We start from the raw sequence: 16,153 nt of genomic DNA on the forward strand, positions 1-16,153 counted from the left end.
GTTAATGTTAATTAATCAATTTAAAGTTAATGTGTGATCTGAAAAATAGTTTTGTTACCCCCAATGAAATACATCCTAGAGAAAATGATGCTGTCCTTTACAAAGTAATGTACAATTTAAAAAAAGTAGTTGCCCTATCCAATAGTGGCCCATTGAGTTTTTAGCTTAGTTTAGAAATGTAATTATTGATTCTTTGTTAGTGTGTCTTTATGAGTGTGTTGTTTGTTTACCTATGTGAATATTGTATCCATACATGTGCGGAAGATAGTGCATGAAAAGACAGAAAGGCACTACATCCATTTATTTCTTGCAGAATTATTTTTTTTAAGAAAAGGTCTCCAATGAACTTTGATCATACTAGGTTTGGGAGGAGCCCTTGGGCTCTATAGTACTTCACTTCACCAGTATTCCATTAAAACTGTTCTACCCTGACTGACATTTGCCATGGTGCTTCGAATCAGAAAGAGAGCTTATGTTTGCACTACAAATGTTCTTACCCACTTGTCTACTTCCAAAGCATTATATATGTAATATTTTAATAGCCATCAGAAACCACTATCCACCTCTTCCACAGTTTCCTCATAGCATTCTTCATTTCCTTATTCCTGAAAGTGTACACCATAGGATTCAGAAGTGGTGTTACAATGGTGGCAAATATAAGAGCGTGTTTTTCAGAAGAGAAGGCAGTAGGTCGAGCATATATTAAAACACATGACATAAAAAACAAAAGCACAACTGTAATGTGGGATGCACAGGTAGAGAGAGCTTTAAGTCGCCCTTCAGAACTGTGAGCTCTCAGAGAGAACAAGATGACCCCATAGGAGATAAGCAAAATTGAGAAGATTATTAGGCAGATAGAACCACTATTGGCAAACACCAAAATGAGAAATATGTGTGTGTTTGTGCAGGCAAGCTTCAGTAATGGAAACAAGTCACACAGATAATGATCAATGACATTGGGTCCACAGAAGGGCAGCTGCAAAGTGAAGATAATTTGTATGATTGAATGTAAGAATCCCCCTGCACAAGACAACATCACCAAAAAGCCACAGAGTGCCCGGGTCATGATGGAAGTGTAGTGAAGAGGCTTGCAAATAGCCACATAGCGGTCATAGGCCATGGCAGAAAGGAGAATCACCTCCATCCCACCAAAGAAGTGGAAAGCAAAGAGTTGTGTCATACAACATTCAAAGGAGATGGTCTTCCTCTCATAGAAGAAGTCTACAATCATCTTTGGTGTGACACTGGAAGAAGTGCATGCATCCAGTAAGGACAAGAATATCAAGAAGAAGTACATGGGAGAGCCCAGCAGTGCAGGGCTGTAGATGATGGTCACCACAATTATCATGTTGCCCGAAATAGTTGCACAATATATCAACAAAAATATAACAAACAATATTTTCTGAACTTTGGAGTTTTGTGAAAGTCCAAGTAGAATGAATTCAGTGACATGGCTCTGGTTTACCATGATTCTTAAAAAAATGGTAAAGTGAACTCTGTTTATGTAAATCTGAAATAATGAGAAAATTGTGTCTCATTTAAGCTTATATAATTACCATGACAAATTGGTCATTTTTATTATTTTACAGTTTTCAAAATAATATTATAACATTTTTAACATATAATTGTATAACATATTGTTGATGTTGATACATATTATTGAATATTTTAAATAGCTACACATAAAATATTGGAAACACAAACATCTACTTGGGTGAGAGGAGAGCAAAATCCTGTATTTGATCAGTCAGCTTTCATCAGTCTTTATATGCTTCATAAAGCAGAATATTAAAATTCATTCTAAACTGTTCTAGATGTAAATGATGACCAGTCTCCACTGACTGACCAGAACAGTCCTTTATCCACTGAAATAAGAGTGAAGTGTTACCTTAGGCCACACTTCAAAATCATGGATTTATATCAAATTTCTAGCAATGTGAATATTATTTCTCTTTCCACTCAATTTACCTATTCTTCATAAGAGAAAAAAATCTGCTGAAACTCTATAGCAGTCCTCATTATGCCTGTGTTAAAAGAGTAGAAATTTCGTTCAGTTCATCATATTATAACATAATAGGAACTTTGTAAAACTTGTCCTTTTGTCATGATGGATAAACAAAAAGCTCCAAAGAGAAAACAAACAAACAAAAACACAAACAGAAGAAGCTCGACTTACAACCTTAGAGACATAAGCTGTGACATGCATGATCTCACCATTCAATGAATGGGGTGAAGAGTGAGGGGTTTTTTTGTTGTTCTTGTTTTTGTCTTTTGTCCAAACCTCCCTTTTGAAAGAACTTCTAGGAAGGGTTGATTTTTTTTTCCTAGGCCCTTTTACTCTCTAAAGCTTAAAGCATTTCCTTGGTCCTTATGCAAATAAGATATCCTGATAAAGGAAATAGAGTCAATGATGAAGAATCAGAAACAGAAAACCATGGAACAGTCACCTACAATTGAAAATTTGTGACAACACAAAGCTTAAAGAGAGAAGCTTCCTCACAAATGTAATTTAAGATTTTCTGAGTTACTTGCCCAAGCTACATGCTTTGAAATTTATAAGAATATATTATGAAACAATAATTCCTTACCTACTCATCCCTAGTAATTATATGGTCAAATTTGAAAATATCAATGACACTCATTGTAGAATTCATTTTCAATTCTAGGTTTAATTAATTTAAAAGAAAATTTTAATGTTTACCCATAAAATATAATTCCACAAATATGTGTAAATATTCCAGCTTTCAGATTTGTTTTCCTAGGCAGTCACAGTCAAAAATGTTTCTGTATCTTTTCCTGTAAAATATTTTTGTGAGTGAACATATACAGACATACACATATTCATCTTTTTTATTTGTGTGCATAAATGCCTACAGGTACAAATATATATGAATATAAGAATAAGGTGTTTTGAGAAGAAAATGAGATGTTTCAATGACTTACATCTAAAACAAGTACCTCACATGTTTATAAATTTATTATCTGAGAGTTCATTTATTTCACAATTATTTATATGATGACCTAATCAGTTACTCAGCAGGATCTTTAATATGAACTCCAGCCACTAACATGCAATAGCCAATGAATCAATGATCTAAAGTAACCCCTGTAAAGTTACTGGATCAGATAGTAATCACTTACAATAAATTGAGATAATCAGTAATTAGTGTACAAGTTGACATTCAAAGCTAAAGCAGAATGGACAAAGAATTTCAATAAGAAGATAGCAAGGCATGATGTCCATGCATGAAATATCAGAATGAAGCTTACCATTTAACATAATGAAAATGCAAAGGGGGAAAAAACTACCCTACAATCTTGACACATGTAGTGAGTTCTATACTGTTAGCTTTTGCTCTTCTGTGCTTAGTAACTTCTTATGTTCTTTAAAATTAATGGTGTGAGACAACTAGTCCTACATGAGCCTACATGTACGAAGAAAACAACTGAGAAGTTCCAAAGAAAATATAGTTCTATATTAATTTTAGCATTAAGTGAAATGAGCTTTATCATTCTAATTTTAATTAAGATTTTCAATGTTTATTTGTTGCAAACAAAACGACACCATCATCCATGCAGTGAAGCAAGTTTCAGAACTCACTTTAACACATCCACTATGGAACAGAAGTAAATGTAATCATGTCTCATGATCACAAGGTTTAAATTATCATTTACAAGGTAGTTGATCTGAGCACAGGGTATTGCATAGATTTAATCCTATAATATAAAAGGGGTTACAGCTGAAAATTAAACCTAATATAAAGTATGTTTCATTAAATTTTGTGGGTCCATGTATATTTCATATTCCTGACAAGAGTATTCAGATAAAGCAGTTGAACTAAGTAGAATGGTGCTAGATATATCCTGTAACCTTATATACTGTCATGTGCTAGGATAAAATTAGATGAAATAAAATGCTAAGTAGAAAGAGAAACAGCTCACTTTCTGTTGTTAAACAAGCAAAAGACAGGCTATCTGTAGAATAGCCATGCACTATTTATTGATCTAACAAACTTCAAGGTTTTGGGTCCATGAAAGACAAATTAGTAGATTCTGTTTTTGTTGTATGGACAGGCAGTAGAGGAAGGTTGGCAAGGTCTGATGTGGTCTAGCCAGGACTCAAATACACCACTTAGCCTCAGATGACTTTAAGTTTCAGATCTTCTTTTGTCTATCTCTACATACTGGTGTTGTAAGTTTGTGTCACCACAATAAGTCAAATTCATGCTTCTTTCTTTTCTTTTTATCTAACACATCTTGAAAATGCAGAAAATATTTTAAATATAGAATGTTGAATACTTAAACAGGGTCTGTATACAACTGTTTATGAAAATTGAATCAACCAAAAGAAAAAAATATCAGATAAGAATGGGAGTGCTGGGAACTCAGGTCAGCTCCTCATCCAGGCACGTGCTCTTACCTGCTGAGCCCCCTGTGCTGTGAGCATGGTACTTCATCATAATGAGTTAACATGAAGTTACGGAAGGGGGCCCTGTGCTGGCAGGAGACTTACCACGTTCTCCTGGATCTGACTGTTGGACTTGGAGATACTCAGAGACGCTTGTCCTAGGAAGAGGGGAAGCCACACTGAGTGGGCTCTGGGCTCAGCACAGGGATCAGCCCTGCCTCTCAAGGCTACACTGGGAACCTCAGTTTCCTCATCTGGGGAACGGGATACAAGAACCACCACAGGGGTAGAGCTCAAGAACCACCACAGGGGTAGAGCTGATGGACCTCACAATCCTATGCCTGCCATTTTACCCACTGTCCTGGTGCTGTAGAAAGGAGGCATGCTAGTCCCACTTAACAGAATAGGAAACTGAGGCTGGGGGGAGGGCAGTCACAACAGGGGGAGGGAAGGGGGTTGATGGGACTTTCGGGGAGTGGGGGTCTAGAAAAGGGGAAATCATTTGAAATGTAAATAAAAAATATATCGAATAAAAAAAGAATAATAATAAAAAAAAAAAGAAAGAAAGAAAAGAAAACCACATTATAGAAGCTGGAAAGGCACCTCAATGAATACTTACTGATCTTTCAGGAGACAAGAAGTTTATTCCCATCACCCAAGTAGAATGTTTACAGCCCTCTGTAACGCCAGATTCAGGGGTTCAATTTCTTCCTCTAGCTGTTTTGGATTCCTGAAAAAAATGACATATAACAAATAGACCCACACACATACCCATAAACAAAAATGTAATTAAACCATAAATATGAATACTAACTTTTATAAAAATCAATCCACTTAAATAATAATTTAGGGAAATAAATTAGCAAACAATTTAAGAGTCACAAGCTTGTGTGTATGATATTGTGTTAGAAATTCTGACCATAAATTATATTCTAAAATAAAATGAGAAGGAAATTTTTATATTAAAATGTAATATACTTTGAAAGTATTAAAGACACAAAAATATCTAAAATATAATCAAAACAAGATGACTATGTATGTCTAGTATAAGTTAAAAAGTTCATAAAACTGCAGAGAATACATTTAATAAAGAATTAATAGTATGAAAGCATTCAGCTTTGTAATAGTAAATTAAGTGGAAAACAAAGAAAATTAAATATCCACAATTTAATATTTAAATGTATTTAAAATTATAAAATGGAACATAAAATGATACTTTGTTGATCACATAGATTTTGTTATAATGAAATTAAAATTAAACATTAAAATTAAAAGTTAGAAAATCTTTTTGGGGGGATCTCTTATATTTTACCCAATAGTTACTATTATTCGCGTAATTTCTTTTTTTTTAATTTATTGATATATTTATTTACATTTCAAATGATTTCCCCTTTTCTGGACCCCCACTCCCCGAAAGTCCCATCAGTCTCCTTCCCTCCCCCTGTTTTCCCACCCAACCCTTCCCACTTCCCTGTTCTGATTTTGTTCTATACTGCTTCACTGAGTCTTTCCAGAACCAGGGGCCACTCCGCCTTTCTTCTTGTACCTCATTTGATGTGTGGATTATGTTTTGGGTATTCCAGTTTTCTAGGTTAATATCCACTTATTAGTGAGTGCATACCATGATTCATCTTTTGAGTCTGGGTTACCTCACTTAGTATGATGTTTTCCAGCTCCATCCATTTGCCTAAGAATTTCATGAATTCATTGTTTCTAATGGCTGAATAGTACTCCATTGTGTATATATACCACATTTTTTGCATCCACTCTTCTGTTGAGGGATACCTGGGTTCTTTCCAACTTCTGGCAATTATAAATAGGGCTGCTATGAACATAGTAGAACATGTATCCTCTATGTACTCTATGTACGTACTTAAGGACAAGTGAAAAGAGAAATAAAGAAATCATAAAGACAAAAAAAAAGTTAGAAAAATCTATGCTCCTGTAAATTCTAGAAGAGGTCTGAGGCTACCTGAGCTTTCATTAGCAATCATGTATACAACAGGCTAACAACACACTGCCTAGCAGTCATTTTTCCTTTTAAAAATTACATATTTAAGTTTGAGATTGCAGTATAATTATATTTTCTCTCCCCACTTTCTTCCCTCTCTACTCTCCCATATAACCATCCTTGTTCTTTTCAAATTTTCAAATTCTTGGACTTTCTTTATATTAATTGTGCTGTACATGCATATATAATATATATATATATATATATATATATATTATATTCCTAAATATAACCTGCTCTATATTTACATTAATTATATTTTTACAATATTATAATCTTTTCACAGATGTCATTATTACAAGTTCAACCCTGTTACATTTTCCTTTACTCACTGATTTTGGTTCCATTTTCTGATACAGGAACCAAATCATTTTCCCTATCTTTCTCCCCATATTGTATTTTTGGTTTGTCTATGAAAAACATTCATTTGTAAGCATCTAGGTTTTACTGCTGGTCTTTCTCAGGGCCCTCAACTACATAACACTAGTCACTGAGCCGTTTCGTGGAGGACTGAGCTTGAGTAGCATGCCTCACTGTGTCCTGATATCCACGTTGCCCATTATGTCCTTCCCATTATTTTAGCAACAGAGGTTTTCATTACAACAATATAGTTTAAAATAATGGAATGTCTTTGTTCACTCCAAATTGATTAAAAATACTCAGAACTATCAGAGGAGTTAGTAGAAATGTTAACATTTTAAGTAGTTGCTTTTACATAGATTTCAAATGAAAATACAATATTACCATCACCAATATTAATCATAAATTTAAAACTTACTTGAAATTGTATTACATGTTAAATTTCCACAAGTTCATCATATTTTTCACCTAAGATTATTATCTAGTAGTAAAAAGCATCCCTACTGTGTAGCTGAGCTCCTTTCTGCCACTCTGTGGAAAATATGCTCTCTTCAGATCAGAAAACTTTCTGTTGCTTCTGTTTTCCCCAAATGCCTCAGCTGTGCTTGTATAACTGCTAATTGCATGTAGGAAACAACTTTTACTGTTCTGTCTCAATGCCTTGCTAGTGGATTTTGGAAAATTCTCTTTTGGTGTCTGAGTGATTGTGTTAATTTTAAGAAAGACCAAATCACAACCATGAGCACTGAAGCAGTTCAGATGTTAAGCAAATTGAATTTTCTGAATAGTTCAGAGGCAGTCTCTGCTGCCTAGAGAAAATTAAGTGGACATACTTAAACCAGCAGACTTCACTTTGACTTAATCACTCTTCCTGATTTAATCACACATGCATCATGCCTAGTGTATGGTTATGGAAAGAGGACATTTTATGTTCGTTATCAATAGCCATGTAGTATAGACAGCGTACCAACGAACTAGTATCCAGTATTATCAATATTTACACAGCTGGAAAATAAATCTACTTTCTAATCCATAATATCAGAACAGTAAGAACACTGGTGTTATCCACCTTTACAAAGAACAAACACACTGCTGGTGGAGAGATAATAGAAAATTATCACTAGTGCCATTTCTGTTATTTTCATTCAATTCCAAGATGAGGGGCAGAAAATGTGTCTAATTTCATTAGCTGTAAAGAAGATGTTCAGCTGTCATTACAGATGGTGGTGAGACATTATGTGGTTGCTGGGATTTGAACTCAGGACCTTCTGAAGAGAAATCAGTGCTCTTAAATGATGAGGCATCTCTGCAGCCCTTCTGGAGTATATGAAGACAGCTACAATGTACTTACATATAAAAAATAAATAAATCTTTTAAAAAAAGGAGATGTACAAGTGAAAAGAATGAGGAAGGGAGAAAGGAAGGAAGGAAGGAGAAAAGTTCCAACTGTACAACTGATTTTGGGGCAGTGAGCAATTACTATATGGTAAGTGCAACTCTCTGAGCTCTGAATAAATAATTGTAAGCACTGATTATCCATAATCACAATATCCTTACTAATGATAAGGAATCAGAACACTAAGTGTATGAAACTCCATGTACACAGCTAGGCACTGATATTCAATGTTCACTTTAAACAGAGTAGCCTGACCCATAGTATCCACTTATAAATTATTCTTGCATAATTCAAAATCATCTCTGACTATGTTGAAAACTACCTTAAATGGATCATCATGGATCACTTCTGTGCAAAGTCTGAAAACAGGCATTTTCTATTCTTTATGAAGTATCCCATTCAGTGGTGGCCACACTTCTGCTTGTAGCCAACTCCAGTCCACATCTGAGAGAGAACAGTAATCCTGGAAGTTGATGCAAAGCATGTTAGCATTGCTACCCTGGTCCAGCCATCAGCATGTTCTCAGGATGCAAGAAAAACAAAGAAGCCAAAGCTCTCTTCTCTGTTGCCACTGGAGTTTATAGAGGTGTCCCAGAGATGTCACCAGCATGGGAGACTGATTCTTATGCTCCTGGGATTTTAATACTTCTTCCCCTATGAGTTTATAACACACTTGCACTTTTATACTTGCTTGAGTGTTTAGAGGTATTTTTATTACTGTAGCTAAAAACATGTTAATTTTTATAAAATGAAGTTCCTTCTTTTTTCTGAAATGTTTAATTCTGGTACTATAGAGACTTTTATATTTTTTGCCTTTCTTTTTTTAATTTTATTCGATATATTTTTTATTTACATTTCAAATGATTTCCCCTTTTCTGGTCCCCCACTCCATGAAAGTCACATAAACCCCCTTCCCTTCCTCTGTTTTCCCACCCACCCCTTCCCACTTCAATGTTCTGGTTTTATCTTATACTGCTACACTGAGTCTTTCCAGAACCAGGGGCCACTCCTCCGTTCTTCTTGTACCTCATTTGATGTGTGGATTATGTTTTGGGTATTCCAGTTTTCCAGGCTAATATCCACTTATTAGTGAGTGCATACCATGATTGATCTTTTGATACTGGGTTACCTCACTTAGTATGATGTTCTCCAGCTCCATCCATTTGCCTAAGAATTTCATGACTTCTAATGGCTGAATAGTAAGTACTCCATTGTGTATATATACCACATTTTTTGGATCCATTCTTCTGTTGAGGGATACCTGGGTTCTTTCCAGCTTCTGGCTATTATAAATAGGGCTGCTATGAACATAGTGGAGCATATATTCTTATTACATGCTGGGGAATCCTCTGGGTATATGCCCAGGAGTGGTATAGCAGGATCTTTTGGAAGTGACATGCCCAGTTTTCTGAGGAACCGCCAGACTGATTTCCAGAGTGGTTGTACTAATTTGCAACCCCACCAGCAGTGGAGGAGTGTTTCTCTTTGTCCACATCCTCGCCAACACCTGCTGTCTCCTGAGTTAGATGGAACTAATCCCATGCCTCCTATCAGATCACTATGGAGTAAGAGTGGTCTTCAATGGCAACAAAAATGACAGAAGGCCCACATACACATGGAGGCTGAACAATAATCTACTCAATGACACCTTGGCCAAAGAAGAAATAAAGAAAGAAATCAGAGACTTTTTAGAATTTAATAAAAATGAAGGCACAACATACCCAAATCTTTGGGACACAATGAAAGCAGTGCTAAAAGGAAAACTCGTAGCCCTGAGTTCCTCCAAAAAGAAAATGTAGAGTGTATACATTAGCAGCTTAAGGACACACCTGAAAGCCCTGGAACAAAAAGAAGCCAATTCACCCAGGAGGAGTAGAAGACAGGAAATCATCAAACTCAGGGCTGAAATCAGTCAAGTGGAAACAAAGAGAACCATACAAAGAATCAAAGAATCCAGAAGCTGTTTTTTTTTTTGAGAAAATCAAAAAGATAGATAGACCATTAGCCAGACTGACCAAAGGGCAGAGAGAAAGTATCCAAATTAACAAAATTAGAAATAAAAAGGGGGTTATAACAACAGAAACTGAGGAAATTAAAAAATCATCAGATCTTACTAGAAAAGCCTATACTCAACACAACTGGAGAATCTGGAGGAAATGGACAATTTCCTAGACAGATACCAAATACCAAAATTAAATCAGGACCAAATAGATCATCTAAACATCTATATCCCTAAGGAAATAGAAGGGGTCATATTTTTTGACTTTCATACTCAATATTTTTTTTTAAAAAATAAGACTTTTATATGCCCATTTTTGCTATTGTTTGACATATTTATCTGGTTCCTATCTGATAATGATTTTATCTAACACTGTATTTAGAAAGAGAACAGTGCTGTAAAATAGATGGAATATGATGAGTCCTTAATTTAGGCAAAATGCATAAGCACCAAGCAAACAAAGTAACTTCTTTAATAAGGAACCTATATTCTAATCCATATAAGAAATCTGTATTCTTTGAGAAATAAAGTAGCAAAGACTATTTCTTAACAAAAACATTTTATGAAAGATTATATTTAAATGTATATCCTAATTTTAATGTTGTCTACTTACCCTAATCATCTTGAGCTTGTTTGTATATAGTATTTGAGGATGGAAGAAGGCAAATCTTGCCTCTTTCCTTCCATAGGTCATACTGACCTTGAATTCACAGCAATCTTTTTAACTTAGCTTCCCCAAAATGGAGTCAAAGGCCTGGGCCAAAATCATATGATGAAAACAAGTGTAGATTTTCTCAAGGTTGAAGGACATAAATCTTTGTATATCTTCAAAAATGTGTGAAAGCATCTTGAAGACTATTTTAACATAGGGGATTCAGTCTTGACATTGTTGCTTGAAAGAAAACTTAAAAAGTTATTCTTTAGAGTATTTCAGAGATGAAAGAAACCAAATAGTCTGCAATACCTTAAGGTCCTTAAGCATTGATTCCTACCCTTTTGTGTTTATTTACACTTAATGTTAAAAAAATTAACTGGGAAAGGGGAAATCATTTGGAATGTAAACAAAGAATATAGAAAAATTTAAAAAGCCTGAAATAATAAAATAAAATAAATGAAAAATAGAAATTATTATAAAAAATGTGAATAATGGAACTCAGAAGCAACACCAATAATGATAGACTATGTATTTAGCATGAATTGATTATTTTCCTTTACTATAAAGGCTATTTCTGTGTCCAAACATAGAATAATTACCTGACAGAAATTATATCTAACAGTATGTGATAATATGTCTTCTGCAAAAATCAGCACTCAGAGATTAACAATTACTACATACTGCTCAATTTAAAATATTAGCAACTTACTAACAAAGACAGTACAATCTTATTAACTATTCCCTACTTCTCTCCATTTTTTTTGCTTAAGCTTTTAAATTTTTAATTTAATTTATTTTTATTAACTTTTTATTAGATATATTCTTTATTTACATTTCAAATGATTTCCCCTTTCCTGTTCCCCACTCCCTGAAAGTCTCATAAGCCTGCTCCCCTACCCCTGTTCCCCAATCAACCCCCTCCCATGTCCCTATCCTTATATTCCCCTACACTGCATTGAGCCTTTCCAGGACCAGGGGCCTCTCCCTCCTTCTTCTTGGGAATAATTTTAAAAATATTAATTAAATTTAATTTTTCTTATTAACTTTACATCCTGCTCATTGTCTACCTCTTGGTCACTCCTTCTCTGAACAGGTGTGGACCCCCCCTAATAAACCCTCACCCTGGCAATTCAAGTCTCCTTGAAGCTAGGTGTTTCCTATCCAACTGAGGCCAGACAAGGCAGCCCAGCTAGAAGAACATATCCCACCTACAGGTAATAACTCTTGGGATGCAGTAGTCAGGACCCACACGAAGACCACACAAAGCCTGCTACATATGTAGAGGGAGGCCTAGGTCCAGCCCATATGCTCTTTGGTTGGTAGTTAGGTCTCTAAGAGCCCCAAATGTCTAGGTAAGTTGATTCTGTTGGTCTTCCTGTGGAGATCCTATCCCTTTCATGGGCCCCAATCATTCCTCTTATTCTTCCATAAGAGTCCACAATTTCCATCTACTATTTGGCTTTCAGTGTCTATATCTGTTTAAGTCAGAAGCTAGGTGGAGCCTCTCAGATATGCTCCTGACTGCAAGCATAACAGAGTATCATTATTTGTTTTAGGGACTGGTGCTTGCCCATGAGATGGGTCTCATGTTGGGCCAGTTATTGTTTGGCCATTCCCTCAGTCTGCTCCTGTGCCTGTGTTTTTTAAACACAGGATAAATTTTGGCTTGAAAGTTTTGTGGGTGGGCCATTGTCTTCATCACTCCACTGGTAATCCTGCTTGACTACAGGAGGTGACCTTTTTGTGTTCCACATCCCAATGTTTGTGAGTCACAGATAAGGTCACCTCCATTGATTCTTGAATATCCCTATTGAGGTATGTCTCTGTCTAGTCCTGAAGATGCTCCCAACTGCCTCATCCCTGTTAGTTCCAAATTTCCATTCATTTTCATAGCCATCTCCTATCCTCTCCCACACTTGGTCCTGAACCAACCTCCCATTTTCTTCTCCACAGTTTTATTTATTTCTTTGTTCCTTATTTTTATAAGAAAAGCAGAGTGTAGAAATTCAAATAATTCTTTAAAAGTGCATCAGAGAAGATAATAGAAAAGATATTTTACATATATTTGTGACATTGGTACATATTGTAGAAATGATATATTTTTAAGTTCAGAACACAAAACTATAAAGAAGAGAGAAGGTTGGAGAACTGTCTCAGCACTTAAGAGCATTGTGGTTTTTTTCAACAAGATGTGTGTAATTTACAACATATATATGGTAGCTCATAACCACCAACTATTAGTGTTGCAGGAGAGACAATGTATTTTGACCAGGCATGCACATGATATTCATACACACATGCAGTCAAAACATTCATTCAAGTCACCTGGTCCTTTCTTCTAGGGCAGACTCTTGGCTGCACTGCTCCAATGAAGACACCATCTCCTGATCCATCCTAAACAACCTGCTGCACTCAGAGAAATTGGTAAGATCCCCCTCCTACCTCCAGAGTCCCAGAGCTGCTGCTGGGGGCTGGCTAATTTGCTACCCATCAGCCAGCAAAACTCTTGAGTACCACTCCCCTTCTGTTCCTTCTGCCCCTTCTGCCACCTAGTGGTTTCTGAGGGGAGCAGACTCTTGGCTGCTCTGCTCTAGTGAAGACAACATCTCCTGATTCATCAAAGAGAACCTCCTTCACTCAAAGCAGTTTAAAACCAGCTGCATTCAGAACAGTTGAACCAACAGTCTGAAGGTCTCCCAGGAGATCTACTGCCACCAGGGTAACAGATCAGAATCCTCTCTGCACCTTTGAAGAGCCCCTGATAGGAAGGCCCCACAGGTGGTCTGTTTCAGCCAGAGCTGAAGACCTACCAGGAGAACTGAAGAAACCCAGGGTCAAAAAAAGATAGACTCCAGACAATCACCCAGACCAACAAACACCAGGGATCTTCAGATGGCAAAAAACAAGCACAAGACCATAAGCAACAGAAGCCAAAATACCTGGGCATCATCTGAACCCAGACGTCCCACCACAACAAGCCCTGAATTCAACAACACACCTGAAAATCAGGAAGCTGACTTAAAATCCTATCTTCTGACTATAATAGAGTCATTTAAGGAGGATATCAATAATTCACTGAAAGAAATACAAGAAAACACAGGTAAACAAGAGAAGGAATTGAATAAAGTGATTCAGGACTTAAAAGTAGAAGTAGAAACAATAAAGAAAACACTATTGAAGGCAACCCTGAAAATGGAAGGTCTAGGAAAGAAGTCAGAAATTACAATTGTAAATATCTTCAACAGAATACAAGAGATAGAAGAAAGAATCTTAGGTGTAGAAGATACAGTAGAAGAGATGGACACAACAGTCAAACAAAATGCAAAGTGCAAAAGATGCTTGTAATGCAAAAGATCCAGGAAGTCGGGGACACAATGTAAAGTCCAAACCTAAGGATTATAGGTATAGAAGAGAGCTAAGATTTACAACTTAAAGGGCCAGTAAATATCTTCAACAAAATTATAGAATAAAATGACCCTAACCTAAAGAAAGAGATGCCTATGAAAATACAAGAACCCTACAGAACTCCAAACAGACTGGACCAGAAGAGAAATTTCTCATTATGTAATAATCAAAATGCCAAATGCACTAAACAAAGAATTCATAGAGTTAGAAAAAGCAATTATCAAATTCATCTGGAACAACAAAAAACCCAGGATAGCTAAAACTATTCTCAGCATCAGTATCCTGACCTCAAGCAATACTACAGAGCAATAGTGTTAAAAACTGCATGGTATTGGTACAGTGACAGGCAGGAGGATCGATGGAACAGGATTTAAGATCCAGAAATGAACCCACACACCTATGGCCACTTGATCCTCGACAAAGAGGCTGAAAACATCCAATGGAAAAAAGATAGCCTTTTCAACAAATGGTGCTGGTTCAACTGGAGGTCAGCATGCAGAAGAATGCAAATTGATCCATCCTTGTCTCCTTGTACTAAGCTCAAATCCAAATGGATCAAGGACCTCCACATAAAGCCAGACACTCTGAAGCTAATAGAAAAGAAACTGGGGAAGACCCTTGAGGACATCGGTACAGGCAGAAAATTTCTGAACAGAACACCAATAGCGTATGCTCTAAGATCAAGAATTGACAAATGGGACCTCATAAAATTACAAAGTTTCTGTAAGGCAAAGAACACCATCAAGAGGACAAATCGGCAACCAACAAATTGGAGAAAGATCTTCACCAATCCAACATCAGATAGAGGGCTAATATCCAATATATATAAAGAACTCAAGAAGTTAGACTCCAGAAAACCAAACAACCCTATTAAAAATGGGGTACAGAGTTAAACAAAGAAGTCTTACCTGAAGAACTTCGGATGGCGGAGAAGCATCTTAAAAAATGCTCAACTTCATTAGTCATTAGGGAAATGCAAATCAAAACAACCCTAAGATTTCATCTTACCCCAGTCAGAATAGCTAAGATTAAAAATTCAGGAGACAGCAGGTGTTGGAGAGGGTGTGGAGAAAGAGGAACACTCCTCCACTGCTGGTGGAGTTGCAAATTGGTACAACCACTCTGGAAATCAGTCTGGCGTTTCCTCCGAAAACTGGGCACCTCACTTCCAGAAGATCCTGCTATACCACTCCTGGGCATATACCCAGAGGATTCCCCAGCATGTAATAAGGATACATGCTCTACTATGTTCATAGCAGCCCTATTTATAATTGCCAGATGCTGGAAAGAACCCAGGTATCCCTCAACAGAAGAGTGGATGCAAAAAATGTGGTATATCTACACAATGGAGTACTATTCAGCCATTAGAAACAATGAATTCATGAAATTCTTAGGCAAATGGATGGAGCTAGAGAACATCATACTAAGTGAGGTAACCCAGACTCAAAAGGTGAACCATGGTATGCACTCACTAATAAGTGGTTATTACCCTAGAAAACTGGAATACCCAAAACATAATGCACACATCAAATGAGGTACAAGAAGAAAGGAGGAGTTGCCCCTGGTTCTGGAAAGACTCAGTGAAACAGTATTCGGCAAAATCAGAACGGGGAAGTGGGAAGGGGTAGGTGGGAGGACAGGGGAAGAGAAGGGGGCTTACGGGACTTTCGGGGAGTGGGGGGGCTAGAAAAGGGGAAATCATTTGAAATGTAAATAAATTATATCGAATAAAAAAATTCAAAAAAAAAAAGAGAGGCTGTGATCAGGATATAAAGTGAATAAATAAATTAATGGTGGAAAAAAAAGAAGTAAAAGAAAAAGGTCAAGTAACACATAAAGGCAGACCTCTCAGAATTACACCAGACTTCTCACAAGAAGCTATGAAAGCTAGAAGATCCTAGGAGAAGTCATACAGACTA

At 36.4% G+C, this 16,153-nt stretch overlaps 1 protein-coding gene across 1 annotated transcript; it reads right to left on the reverse strand.

The window, feature by feature from the left end:
• Positions 1-535: 535 nt before the first annotated feature.
• LOC127684398 (olfactory receptor 4C15-like) lies at positions 536-1,498 on the reverse strand. The gene has a single exon (XM_052181330.1). The coding sequence runs from the start codon at positions 1,466-1,468 to the stop codon at positions 536-538; it is 933 nt and encodes a 310-aa protein (XP_052037290.1). The 5' UTR covers positions 1,469-1,498.
• Between the last annotated feature and the right edge of the window lie 14,655 nt (positions 1,499-16,153).

The sequence above is a fragment of the Apodemus sylvaticus genome, chromosome 5 (assembly GCF_947179515.1).
Source record: "Apodemus sylvaticus chromosome 5, mApoSyl1.1, whole genome shotgun sequence".
NCBI lineage: Eukaryota > Metazoa > Chordata > Mammalia > Rodentia > Muridae > Apodemus > Apodemus sylvaticus.